Source organism: Gossypium hirsutum, chromosome D03 (genome assembly GCF_007990345.1).
Source record: "Gossypium hirsutum isolate 1008001.06 chromosome D03, Gossypium_hirsutum_v2.1, whole genome shotgun sequence".
In the NCBI taxonomy this organism is placed as follows: domain Eukaryota; kingdom Viridiplantae; phylum Streptophyta; class Magnoliopsida; order Malvales; family Malvaceae; genus Gossypium; species Gossypium hirsutum.
In genome coordinates, this window is record NC_053439.1 from 39,031,082 (window position 1) to 39,046,742 (window position 15,661).

At 34.7% G+C, this 15,661-nt stretch overlaps 2 protein-coding genes across 2 annotated transcripts; both read right to left on the minus strand.

The window, feature by feature from the left end:
• Positions 1–2,296: 2,296 nt before the first annotated feature.
• LOC121215416 (uncharacterized) lies at positions 2,297–3,784 on the minus strand. The gene has a single exon (XM_041089891.1). The coding sequence runs from the start codon at positions 3,782–3,784 to the stop codon at positions 2,297–2,299; it is 1,488 nt and encodes a 495-aa protein (XP_040945825.1).
• A 1,780-nt stretch (positions 3,785–5,564) lies between these two features.
• LOC107949916 (involucrin-like) lies at positions 5,565–6,128 on the minus strand. Its single transcript, XM_016884679.1, has one exon. It carries the CDS (start codon positions 6,126–6,128, stop codon positions 5,565–5,567), a length of 564 nt encoding a protein of 187 aa, XP_016740168.1.
• Positions 6,129–15,661: the final 9,533 nt, after the last annotated feature.

Consider the following 15,661-nt stretch of genomic DNA (forward strand, 5'->3'; position numbering starts at 1 on the left):
TAGAGGCTGATAATTTTCTAAAGCTCTGCTAGCCAAGAAATCTGCTATCGCACTCCCTTTGATGGCCTTCTAGCTTACATATACTATATCAAACTAGTAAAGCAAGATTTGCCATCTAGCCATTCTTTCCGTTAACGCCGTTGATTCCATCATATACTTAAAAGGGTCTAATTTTGAAATGAGCCAAGTCGTATGATAGAGTAAGTATTGCCTCAACCTCTTGGTTGTCCAAATCAATGCGCAACATAGTTTTTTGATAGACGAATATCTCATTTCACAATCAGTGAATTTCTTACTGAGATAGTATATCACCTTTTTCTTCTTTCCAGTCGCGTCATGTTGACCCAGCATGCATCCCATGGAGCTATCGAACACTGTCAAATACAAAATCAATGGTCTATTTGGGTTAGGTGGTGACAGCACTAGAGTATTGGATAAGTATTGCTTTATCTTTTCAAAGGCTTTCTGGCATTCTTCATTCCAGACATCAAGATTATGTTTCTTCAAAAGGCGAAATATGAGATCACATTTCTCGGTCAACTATGAAATGAACCGAGCAATGTAATTCAGTCTTCCTAAGAAACCTTGAACTTCTTTCTGAGTACGTGGTGGTGGTAAATCTCGTATTGCCTTGACTTTGTCTGGGTCAATCTCGATTCCTCTTTCACTGACTATGAAGCCCAATAACTTTCCTGACCTGGTTCCAAAAGTGCATTTTGTCAGATTGAGCTTGAGCTGAAACTTTCTTAGTCTTAAGAACAATTTTCTTAGGACCTGTACATGATTCTCCTCTGTTCTGGATTTGGCGATCATATCATCAACATATACCTCAATTTCTTTGTGCATCATGTCATGAAACAAGGCTACAATGGCTCTCTGATATGTTGCTCCTGCATTCTTTAATCCGAATGGCATTGCTTTATAGCAAAATGTTCCCCACAAAGTAATGAATGCAGTTTTTCCCATATCTTCCGGATGCATCTTTATCTGATTATATCCTGAGAACCCATCCATGAAGGAAAACAGCGAATATCCCGTCGTATTATTAACCAAAGTATCAATATGCGGCAATAGGAAATTGTCCTTTGGGCTTGCTTTGTTCAAATCTCTGTAATCCATGCACATTCGTACTTTTCCATCTTTTTTGGGAACTGGAACGATGTTGGCTACCCATTCAGAATATTTTACCTCCTGTAAAAATCCAGCATCAAATTGCTTCTTGACCTCCTCTTTTATTTTAAGCACAATATCAGGCCTCATTCTTCTGAGCTTCTGTTGAATTGGCCTGCAATCCTCCCTTATAGGTAAGCGATGCACTACAATGTCAGTATTCAATCCGGGCATATCCTGGTATGACCACGCGAAGACATCTTTGAATTCTTGGAGTAATTCAATGAGGTCTCGTCTTGTCTTTGCGAAAATCTCAATTCCAATTTTCACCTCTTTTCCTTCTTCCAAGCTCACAATTTCTACTAATTCTTTGTGAGGTAGGATTTGTTTTTCTTCTTGTTCTACCATACTCAACAAGTCCAGAGATAAACCACAATTTTCATCACCTTCAAAGTCGTGCTATCCCTCTAAACACATGTTTCGTTCAAAAGGACATTCTGAGTTTGTAGCGGCGTCATTCACGTCGTTGATATACAGGGACCTAATATGGTTTACAAAAGAATGTATGAATTTATGTACAATTACTTGTGCAATGATTATAAATGAAAGAATATATTTACTTTTATGGAAAGAATGAAAGAATATTTGCTTGAAACAATTGTAAAGATGTTCTATTAAAATAATGATATTCAAACATAGGCCTATTTCACAAAAGAGTTCTTGTTATTTCTAGGCTAAAACAACAAGTTTGTTTTGAATATTACTCTGAGACAGTTTTAAAGACTTTAGATATTTCTTCCGCAGTCCAATTGTCTAGAACACTCTTAGGCTCATAAGGACGAATATCTAACCAGCTCCTCTCTTTATTCTCATGCTCATGAATGGCATTGATGTGCATATTTCCCAACGTCTCTTCAATGATTTCCTTCATCAGTATCTTTCTCTCAGCATGAATAACTCCTCTAGATACGAAGGTTTTGGATACGTGTGGAAATATCATTGGCTCCCATTTGGTTTCCTCCCCACTTAGACGCGCCATTCTTCTTTCTTGTCTTTTTTCTAGCATCTTCTTTCTCTGTCCTCTGTCTGGCTTGTATCCTAAGCCAAAGTGATCTTGCTTTCCTTTCAGTACTGGCACCTCAATCCTCCCTTGAAGATATCTCCCCAACCCTTTTCCAGGTAAAGCTCATTTTCCTAAGAACAACTTCAAACACATCTCTGTAGTTTTGGATAATTTAGGTACCAAAATTTTGCTTCCTTCAGGAACAAATGTCGCGTTTACAAACTCCAAATATTGAAATGAGCATTCTACTGACTCATCATTAGTCTCCACGTACGGTATCTCATTGGATACAGCTGCTATTATATCCTCTTCGGCATTTATTGTCACTAGCCGACCTTCTGACACTAACTTCAGCTTCTGATGTAATGATAACGGTACTGCCCCCGCTGAATGTATCCATGGTCTTCCTAATAAACAATTGTAGGAAGGTTTGATATCAATCACAATAAAATCTACCTCATAAACTGTTGGGTCAATCAGTAGGGGTATCTCAATTCTTCCCATGACCTTTCTTTCTGTACCGTCAAACGCCCTCACCATATTTTGGCATGTTTTTATGTGTGAACTGTCTATGGGAAGCCTGTTGAGTGTGAATAATGGCAACACGTTCAAAGCTGATCCATTGTCAATCAACACTCCTGGCAAAATATTCCCCTTGCATCGTGCAGTGATATGCAAAGCCTTAGTAAATCCCACGCCCCCAGGAGGTATTTCATCATCATTGAAGAATATGAAATTATCAGCACTGATATTATTGACCAACCGATCTAACTTGCCTACAGAAATATCATTGGCCACATAGGTTTCATTTAGCATCCTCATCAACGTACTTCGGTGTACATCTGAATTCAAGAGCAAAGTTAGTACGGATATGCGAGCCGGTTGTTTATGCAACTGTTTGACAACATTATACTCGCTGTGCTTCAAGAATTTAAAGAATTCCACGACTTCTTCCTCCTTCACTAGCTCGTTGATAGACAACACAAGCTTAGCTATTTTCCTATCTTGTTCCACTATTATGGCCCTTCCTTTCACATGTTCTGGATCGACACTCACATCCTGATCCTTTGTAGTCTCCGTTCCAGGGACAGTTGTATTGCACTCATAGTTCCACGGAACCTTCCTACTATCTTGGTAAGAAAAGATTGCAAGTTTCTTTATTATGATTCTTGGCATTACTGGAGCTCTCACTTCATCATTCTTTGGTCGCGAGATGATGACCACAGGCTGAGTTACTCTTGGAACCTTTGTGGATTCGGATATGCAAATACTCCCCTCCTCATTAGCTTCTTCATAAAACTCCATTTCCTTGTTATCCATCAGGCCTTGAACCAAGGCTTCGAATTCTGTGCATTCTTGAATATCATGTCCCTCATAATGATTGAACTCACGGTAGTTTTCCACCTCTTCAAAGCTTCTTTCTGAATCCAATACAAGCAACCCTCTTTCTACCATCTTCTTCCAGATCCATCTCAAAGGGATCTTCACTTCTGCAATATCTTCTTTGATTTTCCTTCCCATGTTACCTCCTATCATGTTCACTCTATTTTCATTGTGATTAGGTAACAGATTCTCTGTACTAGGTGAATTATCCACTTTAACGACACCCATGCTTATGAGTTTTTCTACCACTTCTTAAACGCCGTACAATGTTCTATGGAATGCGCCACGACTCCTGCGTGATAATCGTATTGTGCGTTTGCATCATACCATTTGGGGTACGAAGGCTGTAGAGGTTTCAAGTGGTAAGGGGAAACCATGTGTGCATTGAATAGATTCTGATATAGTTTCCTATACGACATCAGAATTGGTGTAAATTGAAGCTTCTCCGTATTTTTCCTTGTATCGAATCCTCGTTTTGATGATCCTTGTTGGTTAACAGCCACTTTTCCTGTTTGATTCACCGTAATCGTCTTTGAATATGAACTTGTATTGTTGACCTTATTTTCCTTCTTCTTCGAGGCTGACTTTCTACTACTTTCTCTAACATCTATCTTCCCGCTTTTGATAGCATTTTCTATCATTTCACCATTCATAACTATGTCAGAAAAGCTTTTAGTATCACTTCCTAACATATGTGTAATAAATGGGGACTTCAATGTGTTTACGAAAGTATTGTCATATCTCTTTCTAGAATAGATGGCTGAACCTGGACAGCAACCTCCCTCTATCTCTGTTCGTATTGCCTAAAACTCTCACCGAGTTTCTTTTCCATGTTCTTCAGAGTGATCCTATCAGGTACTATGTCAGTCACATGGCTGTACTACTTTGTGAACGCCTGTGCTAGATCTCTCCATGAATTAATCAAGGTACGGTTCAATCGATTGTACCACTTGGATGCTGCCCCTGTGAGGCTATCCTGAAAGCAATGTATCAGGAGTTGGTCATTATTAACATAACCAGTCATTCATCTGCAAAACATGGTAATATGAGCTTCGGGGCTACTAGTTCCATTGTACTTCTCAAACTCTGGCATTTTGAATTTATAAGGGAGTACTAAATACGGAACCAGGCTCAATTCTTTAGCATCCATCCCATAATAGCTTTCCGCACATTCCATCGCTCTAAATTTCTCTTCCAGCCATTTGTACTTTTCCTCTAGCTGTTTTGGTAATTCATCATTCATTTTCTCCTTCCCAGCCGTTTCATCGAAGTCAGGGATAGCAGGATTAACAAGGTTGACTCCGGGGTTAGAGCCTGATCCTGCCTGAAGATTCATTAGCGTTGCAGCGTCGTCCTGAAATTATTGAGGCCTAATGGTAACAGAGGACTTACGCGGGTATATCTCAACTTCCTGGGGGGTAAAGTCTGGAGGATAGACAGGTCCCTTATTGTCTCATTCTTCAACATTGAGCACAGAGTCTTTTCTTTTATCAGTTCCCTTGTTGAACCATTGAGTTAACTGAGCCATCATACTCACTTGAGATTCTATCATTTTGTCTATCATTTTTTGTTGCTCATTCATTTGCTTTTGAAGCTGCTCCTGCATTTTCTTTTGGGACTGTTCTAGCTTTTCCATCATTTGATCCATGTCCTTAGTTATTGATCGAGTACCGTAGCGAAGTTTAGTAGGCTGGTTGGTTTCCAGATTAATTGAGGAGTGATTTAAATTAATTAAAATATTTTAATATTTTTAAATGCATATGAAGTAATGCAATACTTGAATGTAAAAAAGGCGTCAATTTTAATTCAATTCCATTTAAGAAAACTTTACTAGAAAGTAAATTTCTTTACATAAAGTGAATTACAAATAAAGCTTCGCCCTATTGCTCAGCATTCTAATCTTCCTAAGTAACACAGCTAAATCCTGCCCCCGATCTGATTCTAATTCATACTTCACACTTAGCATGTCTGCTTATACTGCCAAAGCTTGTACGTGATCAGCTACTTCTCAGATCTGGACCACAGCTTCCTCCCTAATATGATCTCTGCTCCTAAATTGGTTTTGAAAGTAGTGTAGCTGTTCCTTATTACGATTTTCATTTACTTCCAAGTGCTTGATCTGGTTTTCACAATTTTGTAACGCCGTTTCTAGCTCTTCGATTCTTTGCTTCATTTCCTCAATCTTGCTCAAGTTTGCTTTCAACTCTATTGCGAAATTTTGATTTCGATACTGACGAAGAGATCCTTCCAACATGATCGCCCTATCCTTTAACTCGTCCTTTTCCTTTTGGTTTTCTGACAAACTCTTTTCTAAAGCCTCGTTTCGCCTCTGCATTTCTTGGAATTTCTGTTCCCATCTATCAGCTTTATCTTTTTCTTCTCGAATTTCTGCTCGCCACTGTTCTGACTTTTTTCCCAGCCCAGCAATTCTCATTGACAGACGTAACTTTTTATAATCCGTCTTCAGACTACCCAGCTCCTCCTCAGCCTTGTTTTTCTCTTTCCTTAATTTCTCAGTTTCAAGCTTCTGAACATCTATGTCCAATCTCAAGTTCATCTTTTCCTCCTCCATTTGCTCTATCTTCTTTTCTAAATCTGCATTTCTTCTCTCAAAATCTTGTCTTATGATTTCCAACTCAGAAGGGATAACTCGCAAATGTTCCTCTATTGGCTGGCGACCTTTCTGACTTACCTTGGGTATATTGTCGTTGATTCTCTTACCCACCATTCATTATACTCAGGAGTTGTCATCGGACCCACAGCTAACCCTTTCATTCGGCGAATCTGTTTCCACGCGCTAAACATCTCTTGAATCTTTTTTCTATAACCATCATCTTTGTATGAAAATTCACAATCAACTACCCCTTGGGTCGTAGGTATAAATTGTCTTGACCTATACTGTCTCAGCATCAATAACGGGCCATATCCAATAGCTCCCCAAATCCCAAGTAGTGGAACCCAATCGAAATTACCACACCTATATAGGATCTCATCTGGAAGCAACCAAGGAGCTCTCCACTCAACGTCTTCCTCCTGAAGATTTTGAAGAATTGCCATCCACTTCCCCTCTGAAATGTCATCTCTCATCGGCGTAGCTACTATCTCCTTTAGTGGCAAATAATTTTCAGAGAAAACCCAATACGAAACATTATCCACCTTCCAAAAGTGACTGTGAAACCATACAAGTAGAAGCTGTGCACATCTAATAAATCTGCCCTCACCTGTTTTTCGGCATGCACTCAATGACCTGAAGGTTTCTGCCAAAATTACCAGAATCGGTGTAACCTTCTTATCAAGCCGGTCAAATAAATCAGTGACTGTTTCATCCACATGCCCCAAGGCTTTGGGGAAGACAACCAAGCCATTTATACTTAAAAGCAAATACATCTAACCTCTTTCTCACGTCTGGGTGCGTTAGAATTGCATCTTTCAAACTTCTCCAAGGGACGCATTTACTATCCCCCTTTTGCTTAATCCATGCAACAACCCACTGTTCACTCATCCCTGTTATACCCATCAGCTTCTTTGAAAAGGTTGGCACATTTACCGCTCTAGAGTAAACCCTGTCCACTTGAAACTTTGAACACCGGAGTAAAGCCACATATTCTTTTATCGTAGGCACCAAATCGACCTTCCCAAACGTGAAGCAGCTGTAAGCATGATTCCAAAACTGGGCGAGGGCTCGAAACAAATTGTTTGTCTACCTTCACATCAAGCAAATAAGGCAAATCCCCATAATTGTCATAAAATAACTGTCTAACCTCATTATTCCACTGATCCCAGATTTCCTTCAACTCCTGCAAATTGTTTTGAGTTACACTGATGCGAGTAAAATCTCATAATTCTGATACATACCCATCGGGCAAGCTATCGCCCTTTTCTTGCTGCGTTATTTTAGACCAAGTTCGGACAGCCGCATTGTCCTCCACTTTATCAAGAAACCCTTTTTCCATGACAAGCTTTCTATCTAGCAACTGAATCTGAACTGACGCCTTTTATGATGAAATGAAATGTCATGTCATGCAATCAAAATAAAACACAAAAGTCAGTATCAAATATAAGCATATAATCAAGGAAGAGTAAAACGTCTATTAGGACATCTACTAGGGTTTAGTGTAGTTCTACCTAAGGTAAGCTCCTAAGGCTCATTATATGCGGTTTGGCTCTAAAGTAAAGGTACCCGAACCAGCAGATTCCTTAACCTTCACCCATTATAAGCTCATATAAATCAAGTTCAGTTCAGGGGGACACATTTTCCCTATGACTATACGGAGATGAAAATCTCACGAAGGCATAGGTATCGATGTATCCCGAAAGTGATCCACTATCCTATACGAAGGTGAAAACCTCACGAAGGAATAGCTTCTCACTCCCACTTAGAGGGTAAAATTATCCAATACATGTAATGTACAATACAAAATAATTTAAAGTACTTAAATCAATTAAGCATGAATGCAAAAGGATTTTTAAAAATGAATTTTATTTTTTCGACTATAAGACAAAAATTAATCAACTTATAAACCTTATAAACCTATTGACCAGTCACATAGTTGATGTCGCTGACACGATGTAACCAATCATGATATGTATTTTTAATTATTTAATATATTTTTTAAAAAAGTCATAGTTTTTTTAAGAAATAAATCTTTTTTTTCCAATCAATTCAACTTTCACTTTTTTCTCTTTTTTTTCAATTTTTTCAATTTTTTTAAAAATTTTTGGTCCTTAGTTTTTTTTATTTCTATTAAAAATGTCCCTTTAATTTTTTTGATTTCACATTACATAAATTATTTACATGAAAATTATATTTCACAAAATAAATATCAATTTACATTATTCAAAAACATATTTTACAAAATGTGAATTTACATTTCAAACATTCTAAATAGTTTCACTTAATTTACAATATATCATTTTACAACACGAATAACTTTCTCAATACTAAAAATAAATAAACGATTTTTTTCAAGACCGACAATATTGTGTTTTACAAACAAAACATAATTAAATGATTTTATTCAAAATTAACATCATTCTATCTTACAAATTGGAAAATAAATCGTTTAATCGTAACAAAAGTGACTTTCTCAGTGTTATTAAATTGTAGCTCGAATGCTATCGATATTGATGATCTCACCCGTGCGGTTCAATTTGGATTCCTTTTAACCTTTAAACATCCCATTGACCTAGGGGATTCCAAATAATCCACCCGTTGGTTGCATAACCAATTTGAACATGTTATCATCCTACCACAAGCAACTGAAATACTTACATAACCAATTTGAACCCATTACCAAATAAATAATTGGCATCCAAAAATAACCATTAAATTTACCGGTGTCAAAGCTCCACTAGATTATCGTTAAACAAAACATACCTTCAAATTAAAAAAAAAAACACACACACACAAATGCATAAAATTTTTAAAAAAAGGCTTCTCATATCTCTCCCATTCATCCTCTAGCAAAGTATAGGTATTTTTTTTTCTTTCAACTCAAATTCATGTGTCATTGGAAGGATTATATATACAAATTTGGTCACGCCAAATAGAATGGCTTCACCAAATAAAATATTATTTTTAAAATTTTAAATATAAAAAAAATAAAAAATAAACTGGTGGTGTCATTTGGAATGACTCCACTAAAAATATACATAAAATATTATAAAACAAATAATAAAGAAATAAAGAAAAACAAATAAAAAACAGAAAAATGACAAAAGAAACAAATAAAAAAACAGAAAAAGGACAAAAGGCGACAGGGGCATTGGAATATGGTGACGTCAAATTATTTGGCTCCATCAGAAAAAGAAAAATTTGTTTAAAGCCCCTCTAATTTTTTCAAAAATTACAGTATTTCCCTAGTATTTATACAGGTGACGCCATTCTACATGGCTCCACCAAAAAATTAATTTTTTTTATCTCGATTGTTGATGTGGCATGTTGGTGGCGTGAAACACTTTGACTCCACCAACTTTTAGTGTAGATTTTAGGTTATTTGCGTATTTTATAAAAAAATGTTATTTAAGTAATTAATTAATTTTTTCAGGTTAGTTTTATGAAAAAAAGCCCCAAAATGTAATATTTAAACTTGTTTGGTTATATTTTAATATAGTTAGATTTTTCTATAACGACATTTTATTAAAATAAAAAAAATTATTGTAGAATCAAACTTTTATGTTTTATTTTTATCCTATATAGCAGTTTTTCATCAATAACAACAATCATATATTATGAAGTACCCTCTTTATTAAAATTGTTTTTTATAATAGCCTTTTGTCTCAATTTTTAATAAAATTACTTTTGTCTCAAGTGAAATAAAAACCATAAATTTTATTTAAGATATTATTTCAATATATTATTTAAATTTCGCATTAAAAATCCGATGTGTGCACAATGAACTCAAAGGATTCAAGCCCAAGTTTTCTTAAGAACCAATTACAAGGCTAAGATCGAAGCAACTCAAGTCGAAATTGAACATCTATCTACAAGACTTTGCTTCAAAGAATTTTCAAGACATTCAAATAGAAGAATCTTGTGATTGGAGGATATCACCCGAGAAGAGCATGTTGATGTTTTCCAAGTCTTAAAGATCAGTTTACTTGCAACTCATTTTTGGTGCTCATCTATATATTTTCAGGTTGAGATATTTGTTAGTCGATAAAAGAGTTGTTTCTTAATTGGAATTGGAGTCAGAAAGAGGATCCAGTGAACAACACAGAGGACAAGGATAGAATCATAAAGGTTAATCTCTCCAAAGAATAAAAGGAAGCCATAAAGGGTCGATGGAGAAATACTTTAATTATTAAGGTATTTAGGAAAACTATCGGCTTCAAACTATTCCAACTATGGAGCCTTAGAGGAGAAATGGAACTAATTGATCTGGGATATGATTTTTCCTGGTTAAGCTAGGGATTAGAGAAGACTTCGATAATGTGATAAATGTTGGCCCGTGCTTCATGGGAAGAAGATTCCGTACCATACGAAGATGGACCCCAAAATTTAGAGCCTCTGAAGCGACCTTCGACTCTGTGGCAGTTTGGATTCGACTCCCGGAATGACCCGAGAATACTAGGAAAGATAAGAAGGAGCCTTGGTGGGCTGCTACAAATTGACGATGTCACCATGAATAGCGAATGAGGTAAGTTTGTTCGCTTATGTATCCAAGTACACCTCTTAAAAATCGATTTCAGTAGATGGATGGAAGGAAGGAAGCTACTGTAATGAGTGTATTGATCTTTTGTGTTTCAATTGTGGTTTAATCGGTTACAAAATTGACTCATGTTCGATGAAAATGACGACACAAGAATCTGCTCCAGCAACGGCTTCCATCAATCTGCAACGTACACCAAATTCCTTTGACGATGGCGGGATTGTGGAGAAGAAACAAGAATTGGAGAAAGACTCCTTTAGGCCCTAGATGCTAGTCCAAAGAAAGAAACCTAAGCCCAAAGGAACAAACGAACCAACCCATCTTAGAGGGGCAGGAGAAAGATATGAAGAAATTGAAGTCTCTGGAAAAGGAAAAAGTGGAAGAGAATAGTCAACACTCAACAGGCTCAAAACCCCATAGTAATAGGTAAAAACTTTTCATATTTTTGGGAAGCCAGAGCAAATAAAAAGAAGTGGAGAAAACTTACACCCAAAGGGCAAATGCCAATCTCATACAATAAAAAGGCTGAGACTATCCAAAAACAAGGAATTGGAAAAGAAATCTCAACCTAGCATGGATATTCAGAGGAGCGGCAACCCTTCAGCTGGTAAAGAAAACTTGAAATATGCTCAAGCTTTGGGAAAAGAGAAAGTGGAGAAAGATGTTTAATTTACTAGATTATTTTTTCCAAGATTTTGTTTCGGACAAACTTCAAGTACTCCTTTAAAGGTATTAAGCAAGCAAAATAAAACGAAACCCCTACCCTTGGGAAATTCTTTCTTAATCAACCAACCACTCCAACAACATGATAATCCGTCTGCCTCAGCAAAGTACTCCACGGAGGTAGACCGGAAGGGGAGCAAGGATGGTGAGATTCACGATGAACAGAAGAAACACCCAATTACTCCAGGGTTTTCTTCACTTGTGACACCTCGGCTTTTTATTCTGTATAATGTAAATAAAAAAAATCAAATACTGAAATGGTATGCCACTGTTATTATTTATTAAAATGATATATTTAAAACAATAATAAAGGGTGGAGGGAGAGAGATGGACGGCACTCATGATTTGTCTGACACACTTATTGAATCATTATTACAAAATGATGTGTGTTTAAAAAAATTTATTTTTTAAGGGTGGAAGGGGAGAGATGGGCAACACCGTATTTTCTGGTGCAAATATACAATCTGACTAGTGAAGGATGAAAGAGAGATGGCACTGGATTGAAATGTAATTATCTAGAATATTTAGGGACCTAATATGTAAATTTTTCATTTTAATTGACTTCTAAAAAAAAGTTTTTAAGGTGCCGCTTAGAGTGTGGCGGCATCAAACTTCAAACCGGTTAAATTATTTTATGAGCCCTTATTATTTATTATTTTTTTCTCTTTCAACACAAAAAATAAAGAGATTTATTACCAATTAGCTCAAAAAGTTTTTTCTACCAAAAAGTATTTTTGTAAAAAAATCCGATTCCAGCTGGAAATAAATTTTATTTATTTTTCGGAAAATATTTTTTTGTTCAAATAATTGTTGGAATAAAATAAAATAATAATTCTTACTTGAAATTTGAGGATCTTTTTTAATTGATTGTTTTATCACATTGTGATATTTTATATCGTTGAATGGGCTCATGCGAAAACAATTAGATGAAGACAAAATTATCAAAGATTAGGATTCCTTATTTCTGTTCAAGAGTGTATGAATAGTTCTATGAGTTTGGCTAAACGATTGTTGAATCCTTGCGTTGGAATAAAATGGATTTTTATTGGTACGATCTTACCTATTATTAGAAACCAATCCTGAACCTGGCGGATCATTTCTTTTTTTATATATAAAAAATAAGATATTTCACTAAGTCGATTCTTAGAAATCTTGAATCAGACCATTTGTCCTTACTTCAACAAAGGAAGCACAAACCTTTTCAGTGGAAGAACTTTTGTTGTCTTGGTCCCAACACAACATTATACAAGTCCGAACTAGTTGAATACTTAAGTCAAATATTCTCCGAGTCGGTTTATCATTTCCATAAAGGATATAATTGACAACTCGAAGTTGTATATTATCTTATTTCCCGAAATGGATCATGGGGGAAGAGTGTTGCTAAATTTAGACTGTCTGGTATTTCATAGAATAATTTTTACAAAAAAATATTTGAACAGTGGAATAAAATAATTTAAACAAAAAAATTATTTGAACAAAAAAAATAATTTTTCGAAAAAAAAATAAATCTTTTTCTAGTTGGAATCGGATTTAAAAAAAAAATTGGTAGAAAAAACTTTTTGAGCTAATTGGTAATAAGTCTCTTTATATTTTGTGTTGAAAGAGAATAAAAAAATAGTAAATAAGAAGGGCTTATAAAGCAATTTAACCTTTTTGAAGTTTGGTGCCGCCACACTATCAAGCGGCACCCTAAAAGTTTCTTTTAGCAGTCAATTAAAATAGCAAATTTACATATTAGGTTCCTAAATATTTTAGGTTATCACATTTCAATCTGGTGCCGCCTCTCTCTCATCCTCCACCAGTTAGACCGTATTTTTGCATCAGACTGGTGCCACCCATCTCTCCCCCTCTACCCTTAAAAAATAAATTTTTTAAACACACATCATTTTGTAATGATGATTCACTGAGTGTGCCAGAAAAATCATGGGTGGCGCCCATCTCTCTTCCTCCACCCCTTGTTATTGTTTCAAACATACCATTTTAGTAAATAATAATTTGGCATACCATTTCAGTATTTAATTTTTTATTTGCATTATACAAGTGAAAAAGCCTAATACCTTATACTCGACTTAGTCGTCAGGTTCGAATGCGAGACGTCACATTCGTAGCCGAAGTTAACTCAACTAACTTAAACTTTGAATGCAATAAGAAAATCAAACATGAATCCATTTATATCAAACCATTTCAATTGCTTAATTTCAATTGTAAGACTTTAAAATCAATTTAGAAATAATTAAAAATTATTTCTAGGTGATCGGAGGTAATCGAGACTGCATACAAGTTTTTGGGGATCAATACAACTTAAAATAGGGGAAGTACCCTATTTTTTCATAGTTGTATCGATACAACCTTGGAATTTTATCGATATAAGTCCTTGTTATTATTCGACTTTGCTTATTGACTTACTTATGCCGCAACAACTGACCACTTGAATCAAAATAACTATGTATTGACCCAAAAATTACCTCCAAGCTCACCTATTTTCGCCCTAAACATTACCAAACTAAAATCATGACCTGAAACTCTTAAAAACCAAATTAAAAACACAATATACTCACATACTAAAACTTTCAAAGCATAACATCTGTAATGACCCGAAAATCAGTGGTGTCTAAAATGGAAATTTTGAAACCCCATTTTCGATGCTCGAGCCCGTAAATATTAAATAATAATATTTATGAAGTTAGTACAATAATGTATTAAAGTTTGGTCTAGTAATTTTGATGAATTGATAGTTAATTAAGGTATAATGACTAAATCGTAAAAGTGGTAAAATTTAATGGCTATGAATTCTTAATTAATTGAGGAACCAATTGAATAATTAGGCTTTTTTCTAAATGTCAGACGGTAGTGGATGACAAATTTCATCCATCAATTTAGTTAATTGTCATTAGATTATGTTAATTAAGGTTTAATTAAATAAATTATAATTAATTAGTTTTAATTAATGTATATAAGTTAAAAATATGATAAAAATTTGACATTCACTAATCTTCCAACTTTTGGCTACTAACGGGTATGTTCAATTTAGTTTTTTTTTGTAATTTTTATGTTTTTGAGGTCTTAGGAGTTTGATTTAGCTAACCTGTATGCCAATTTGCAAAATGATTAAAGTTTCTAAAAGCTACCACTGATGATTTTTTTTGATGAAATTGGTGTTAAATGGTTAGATTTTAAGCTTAGATATGAAAAAAAATACTAATTTGTAAAGTAAAAACTGTTAGTTTTGAACATAGGAACAAAATGTAAATAATTCAAAATTAGCATGAAATTTCTGTAATTATGGACAGTAGAGGTCTTAAAAGGATGTAATTGAGATCGATTTCAAAATCGAAGTTCAAATTTGAAAGTTATAGCAATTTCGATTTTAGGGACTAAATTAAATAAAATGCAAAACTTCAAGGGGCATTAAAAAATGAAATTGAACTGATATATACATTTAATAGGATAATATAAGATGTTTGGAACTAATAAATTGAATTTAATTTAATTATTATATATATCGAAAATTGGACCAAATCGAAAATAATCGGGGAAAAGACAAAATTATTGAATAGTCCTTGAAGTTTAATTTGTTTGCTGATTTAACTAGGTAACTTTATATGGTATGATTCTATTAAATTTTTCTATATTTGATTTATGAATTTGTGTATGTTTAGTAGTATTTTGAAATGTTAACAATTTGGTACAAATGATGAGCTATGGACTAAATCGTAAAGAACTGATAAATTGAATATGATTAATAATATAATTTGAGATATTATATGAATTGAAGACTGATTATTCTTGATTGAATCATATACTGATTATTCTTGATTGAATCATATTGATATGGATTTGATTAGTTTTTTAGATAGATGATTAAATTTAATAAAATTGAAAATAGTGCAACTTAGTGAAATTGGCTTGAAATTAGGATGATTCATGTTATTATACAAATGAATTGATCATTTGATTGATGAATTGAATGTGATAAATGGTGAATTGATTATAATTGATACTTGAATGGTTATTACTCTATTAACTGTTCAGGTTTGGCATGCCATAGGATAGATTGAGTACGAGTTAGTTCGACTATAGGTCAATGAATGTTGGACACATTTATACTTCGATTATATCGATGAGCGTAGGGCACAACTTATTTACTTCGGACTTGTCCGATGAGGCACAAGGTGCCAAATTTGGTGTTTGGTTGGATCCGTGTATCTGTTCGAGTCTGAGTCAGGTTAAT